General features: G+C 34.9%; 1 protein-coding gene across 1 annotated transcript; it reads right to left on the bottom strand.

The window, feature by feature from the left end:
• Positions 1-384: 384 nt before the first annotated feature.
• LOC116023149 (17.3 kDa class II heat shock protein-like) lies at positions 385-2,143 on the bottom strand. Its single transcript, XM_031264122.1, has 2 exons — positions 2,028-2,143; positions 385-1,076 (listed from the first exon to the last, which is right to left on the bottom strand). Exons 1-2 carry the CDS (start codon positions 2,129-2,131, stop codon positions 608-610), a joined length of 573 nt encoding a protein of 190 aa, XP_031119982.1. The 5' UTR covers positions 2,132-2,143; the 3' UTR covers positions 385-607.
• Positions 2,144-6,676: the final 4,533 nt, after the last annotated feature.

Here is a 6,676-nt window from a genome sequence, read left to right on the forward strand (position 1 = left end):
TGGTATAACATTTGTAAAACATATATGGCATTGAATTTAAGTCTTAAAACAGAAAATCTAATAATGGATTGAAGGAACAAATAATGATACATACAAAACCAATAGTAAAGAGGGTTAAGATAATTTTCAAAGTCATAAAGAATAAAATTGGATGGAAGCAAAAATCGAATATTTGCCCTAAACTTTTTTTGAATACAATATTTGCCCTAAACTTAATCATTTGTAATGGATTGAGATATTACATGAATTAAGAATTAAATTTGCATAAAATGTTAAAGACCTTGTGGTCCCAAATGGGAGGTTATGGGTTCGAGCCTCAGGCAATCTTGACTCGATGGGTTTCAATAAGTTGAAAAAGTATATATGAATAGATATTACATTTAATAGGATCAAGTCAACTTTGAATATATTGACAAATGACAATAATAATAAACACCTCACGTTGCATACATTATTATACCCCTTATAATGCAAGCAATACAAAACATGAAAATACAATACTGTATAATGCAACCCTCACACACAAACTTATTTGCTACAAACATAGACAAAGTGACAATATATAGAAACAACATTACATCAAAAACTTTAGTTAGTTTACGATTCATCACTTGTGCTTGCCATCTCGGATTTGGCCACGTTCACTACCATTACGGCCGCCGCCGGCGGCATCTCCACCATGTTGACCAATGCTGACTTCGATCACTTTCGGCTTCTTCGGCTCCGGCGGCGGCCTCTTCTCCACGCTCACCGTCAGCACCCCGTCCTCCAACGCCGCCGATATCGCGTCCGTGTTCGCATTCTCCGGCAGCACAAACTTTTTGAGCAGCTTTCCCAACCTCCTCTCCATCCTCAAGAACTTCACCCCACCTTCCGCCTGCTGCGGCTGCTGCTGCTTCTCTTTCTCCTCCCTCCTCCGCTCGCCGGAGATCACCAGCACGTTGCCGTCCTCCAGGTGGACCTTGATCTGGTCCCTCTTCAGCCCCGGCATGTCCACCACGAAATAGTAGGCGTTGGGGTACTCCATCACGTCCGCCGCCGTCGCCTTCATCGCCTTCGAATCCTGGATGTACGCCCTGGACGGTGAAAGGGAGTCCTTATTGCATAGACCATGATTTATATAGTTGTGTGGACTGACTACCTTCCACAAACAAAAAGTACATTATTTATGTAAATATAATTATTTTAAAAGTATAGAGTACTAAAGATACACTATTTTGTATAGTATCAAGCACTTTGTGGTCAAGTACAGAGTATTGAAAATATACTATTTTGTATACTATTAAATATCTTGTGGTCAAGCAAGATAATTGTGGATTTTCTAAATGTGAGGAAAGTTTGAACCCAGTGGAGATTTGACTTATTGACTCTATGTGTTTTAATAGGCTCATTGTATTTGTAAATTATTGTGCAGACCATGGTCTACATATTGTTGTGTGGATCATAACAAAAAGTACATTTTTAATATATTAAATGTACATTATTTGTGTACTGAATACATTTAGTGTACATTTTAGTATACAAAAATATACATTCTCTGGATACAATGTACATTATTTTTAAACTGAATGTACATTATTTGATAATATGGTCTACACAATAATGATTGCATTGTATTTCAGTGGATTATGAAAGTATATATGAGCAGTTACTATATTATAATAGAATCAATAGTACTCAAATAATATCCATTTAATATACAAATAATATACTTTAGTATATTAAAATGTACCTTTTATTCAATAAAGTATATTATTTGAGTACTGAAAATATATTATTTTATATAATGTGCATCGAGTATACAAATAATATATTTTTAGTATATTATATTAAAAATTTACATTATTTGAGTATTAAGAACACATTATTTTATATAATGCATATTTTATATATAAATAATGTACCTTTAATATATTAAAAATATATTTTTAATAGTAAATACTCCGGTACAATACTGTGTGGACCAAAATATATTTTAAATAGTAAATACAATACTGTATGGACCATAATTCACATAAAATATGTACCGGTGGTGGCGCGTATGCTCGGATTCGTCGCCAAAATCGAACGCGTCGTGAATTGCGGCAATCATTGGAGCATCGAAGCCCAAATCTCTCAAGGCGAAATCCATTTTAATTTAACACTTTCTTTCTTAACTTATCAGACTAATTAAAAGAGAGAAATCTTGAGATGCATATATGGCTATGGAATATATGTAGAGTTTATATACACATAAGATGAATGGTGGTCAGCTGACGTGTCATACGGTGAGGGACCTGAAAAGAAGAGAGTTTCAAAGTTGTTTCTCTTCTTTGGTGCATGAGACCTACGTGGAGGAGTTTGGGTGTTTGAGGTGGCCACGTGGAGTAGGGTTGTATCATGGCCTTCTGCCAGCTCAGCATTGATCGTCATCTTCTCTCCACGTAGGTTTTCATGGACCACCGTGATCTAATCTCAAGAGAAGTAACGAATCTTTAGCTATTTTTCCATCATTTATTTTCATAATTTTCAAATTTAATATTTCGTATTTAATAAAACATTTTATGTTTTTGAGATATAAATTTTATTTGTTACTCCGTACTTCCGTGGTGTTATACTAATTTTTTCATATAAAAATTGAATTTAATCTTCTCAAATAAATTATGTATACTAACACTAAATTAAATAGTTACTATACATAATGAAGTTATAAAATGGTATCTAAGAGTCTATATTTGGAAACTCTAAATATGATTTTGGAAAATCGCTTTCTAAATTTTTTCGTTGTTTGACAAGACAAAAATAAAAAAACTAAAGAAAAATAGTTTTTATTTTTTCTTTGTTTGACAATACAAAAATAAAAGAAAAATAAAGAAAACTATTCATTCTAGTTCTAGTACAAAAGAAAAATATTCATTTTTGTGGAAAATATTTTTTAAAATTTCTAGTGAGAAAAAACATATTTTTTGTAATTACTTTTATTGTTTCCAAATTAAAAAAAAACGCATATATAATTTTGAAATTTTACTGAAAAAATAGTTGTTTAATGCATTTAATTTTTTATTTTATTTTATTTTTACCTTTTAGTTCTCTTATTGCATCACCTTTTACAATAAAATTTTGTCTAAAAGTATGAGTACCAACTGAACTTGAATTGAACATAAACACGGTATACCACAATAATGATCTAAAATATGAATCACAATTTTAGAAAATTAATGTTCTATTTTTCCCCTACCATGCTTATTACAAGTTCAGATTTCATCACTACTATTAAACACATCAGAGTTCAAATTAAACGTTATCGCCTGGGTTTTGCACTAGTACAGTTTTTTTTTATTAAATTAACATTAATTTTTGGGAAAATGGCATCTTTAGTCCCTAAGTTATAGGGGTAGTGTAGACTCAGTCCCTAAGTTATGGCTGTATGCGAGTTTAGTCCCTCAGTTATTCACAAAGTGGCGAGTTTAGTCCCTGAACATTAAATTTGACGAAAAAATTAAAAAATATTCAAAATTTGAGGGGTAAAATAGGAAATTCACATTTTATTATTCTTCTTATATCAAAACCACTTTTACAACATTATTTTTTCACTTCTTAGCCTAAGTATTTTCAATATTTTTCATTTTTAAAAGCATTTTAATAACTTTCAAATGACTTGTTAGGAACCTGACTCTCGTATAACACACTTAAAACTTAGCACAAATAAAGAAATGCATGATCATTGTATTTAGGTGTATGAAACACACTGTCCTAACAAGTTTTTATTTTTTTACTAAGCAACAAATGTAATAAAATTAAACTTTTGAGATAGGATAGTGTGTAAAAAAATCTCAAAAGTTTTAATTGTATTACATTTGTTGCTTAGTAAAAAAATAAAAACTTGTTAGGATATTGTGTTTCATACACCTAAATACAATGATCATGCATTTCTTTATTTGTGTTAAGTTTTAAGTGTGTTATTCGAGAGTCAGGTTCCTAACAAGTCATTTGAAAGTTATTAAAATGCTTTTAAAAATGAAAAATCTTGAAAATAATTAGGCTAAGAAGTGAAAAATAATGTTGTAAAATTGGTTTTGATATAAGAAGAATAATAAAATGTGAATTTCCTATTTTACCCCTCAAATTTTGAATATTTTTTAATTTTTTCGTCAAATTTAATGTCCAGGGACTAAACTCGCCACTTTGTGAATAACTGAGGGACTAAACTCGCATACAGCCATAACTTAGGGACTGAGTCTACACTACCCCTATAACTCAGGGACTAAAGATGCCATTTTCCCTTAATTTTTTTTGGATAATTCAATAATTTACAATCTTAGTCACCAATCTTGTTAAAAGAGTTAATAAACAATTATTTAATAGTTTTTTTTTTTTAGAACAGAAAGATATATTAATTCAAATCCAAAGTAATAGCATTACAAATGATAGTAGGAGGGGTTGAGAACCACTCCATGCGAACAGACATAGAAACAGACTGTTTAGTTAACAAATGAGCTGCCTGATTCGCAGATCGCTTAGAGAACGATAAACTAATATGAGCAGACGTGCTCATTAAGTTTTTAATGTCAGCTAAAATTAAATGAAAAGAGGAATCACGACTTGAGACCTTGCACAACTAGAAGAAAATCAGTCTCAACATTGATATTGTCAAAGTTGTTGGATTTAAGCCAACTGAGTGATTCCATGATCGCTACTGCCTCAGCTTCCTTAGCATTATAAATTCCTCTCTAGCGGAGTCCACATGCTGTTACAAATTGACTGTGATTATTCCTCAAGACACACCCAAACCCCATGTTTCCAGTATGTTTATCGATTGTTGCATCAACATTCAACTTTAGAAATCCTTCCTAAGGTTTAGTCTATTTGACAGGCTCAGTAATATCTTTTTTCACCTCAACATGGTCCTTAGTAACCATGTCTGTCCAATCTTTGTAGTAGGTCCGAACACTTCGGACTGTGGCTTCTGCAAAATCAAGGTTTGATTGTTCCAGATGATATTGTTTCTCATAGACCAGATTTTCCAACATATAATGTAAACAATGCAGACTTGGTAGTTGGTTATGGAAGAAGCAAGGTGAACTAACCAATCATTGAAGCAGTTAATGTTTCCGGGCAGGGGGCGAACACCTACGAGATTCCAGCAGGCCTTTGCATATTTGCAGCTCACGAAAATATGGAAGATTGATTCTTCTCCATCTGATGAACAAAGCGAGCATCTGTCACCGCAATTCACCTTTCTCCGGATTAACAAATCCTTTGTCGGAAGACTGTTCGTGCATGCTTGCCATAGAAAAGTTTTCACCTTCAGGCGGAGGAAGTTTACACTGCTAGAAATTACTCCACGGCTGAACATCTTCATCTCTTAAATGTTAACTGATGACTTTATAAAAGCTTTTAACTGAGAATTTACCATCAGACTCAGGACCCCAAGTGATCTTACCTTGAGTTTGCGACTTGGGCAAGGGAATCCTTAATATCAGGTCTGCATCCCTTTGGTTAAACACCAATCTGATCGCTTCCTTGTCCCAATTCAGATCATTTGGGTCGATAAGGTCTGCCACCTTGCATTCTCCATGAGGGGAAAGGGATGAAAGGTCATTTTCGGATTATTAGGATCGGGAAGCCAATTATCCTGCCACACACGAACTTGATTACCATTTCCAATCCTCCACCTAACATGCTTACGTATGATTTCCTGGGTTGAACACAAGCTGCTCAAAATATAAGAAGGGTTAGTACCAAGTTTAGCTTGAAGAAAATTGGTATGTGGGTAGTACCTGTTGGTCCCAAGGGGATGGGGTACAAGTCTAGAGGGGGGGGGGGTGAATAGACTTGTATAAGATTTTGCAAATCTTTTCGACCTCTCGTGTGTATAGGACTTAGGATGTTTAGGTCCAATACCTCACAAGATGAAGACAAAGTTTTATGCGCAGCGGAAATGTTATCCCCTTTTTAATCAGCACAAGTTTGAGTTAGTTCGAGAGGTATGATTATATGCAGTGCAGTTCGAGAGATAATTAGCGAGAGATAAAGCAGAAAGTAAATGCGAGAGAGATTTTTAAGTGGTTCGGCCAACCCGCCTACGTCCACTCTTCTTCTAGAAACTCCCTAGAAGGATTGCACTAAAACTTCCCTTTTTAGTACAATATCGAGCGCTTGAGCTTTGATCACGAAGCCCGCCTCAAGCCTCAGGTTTTTCGCCCCGCTTCTTGTTACTCCACCTCTCGAGCACTTGAGCTTTGATCACCAAGCCCGCCTCAAGCCTCAGGATCTTCACAAGACAGCTCCCAGGTTACTCCGCCTCTCCTCAGGTTTTTCTCCCCGCTTCTAGTTACTCCACCTCTTGAGCACTTGAGCTTTGATCACCAAGCCCGCCTCAAGCCTCAGGATCTTCACTAGACAGCTGCCAGGTTACTCCGCCTCTTCTTGCTTAATCCAAAGCAAGGTTTTTCCCGGTTGTCACAAGTTGAGTGTAACAATCTCCAATCTGACCGAAAGCTATCGTTGAATAGACTTCCTTGTAGAGCAGCCTCGGTCACCTTCTAGATGTATAGTCGGTTAAGCTTTGTAACTCTCTCAAACACTAAGATGTGTTTTTCTCGCTGTTTTGAATATCAAGGATGATATTCCAGATTGAGCTCTTGCACTTTGAACGTTTGAATCAGACACCTCTTAAGACTTTTTAATTCTCGAC

This window comes from Ipomoea triloba, chromosome 6, assembly GCF_003576645.1.
Source record: "Ipomoea triloba cultivar NCNSP0323 chromosome 6, ASM357664v1".
In the NCBI taxonomy this organism is placed as follows: domain Eukaryota; kingdom Viridiplantae; phylum Streptophyta; class Magnoliopsida; order Solanales; family Convolvulaceae; genus Ipomoea; species Ipomoea triloba.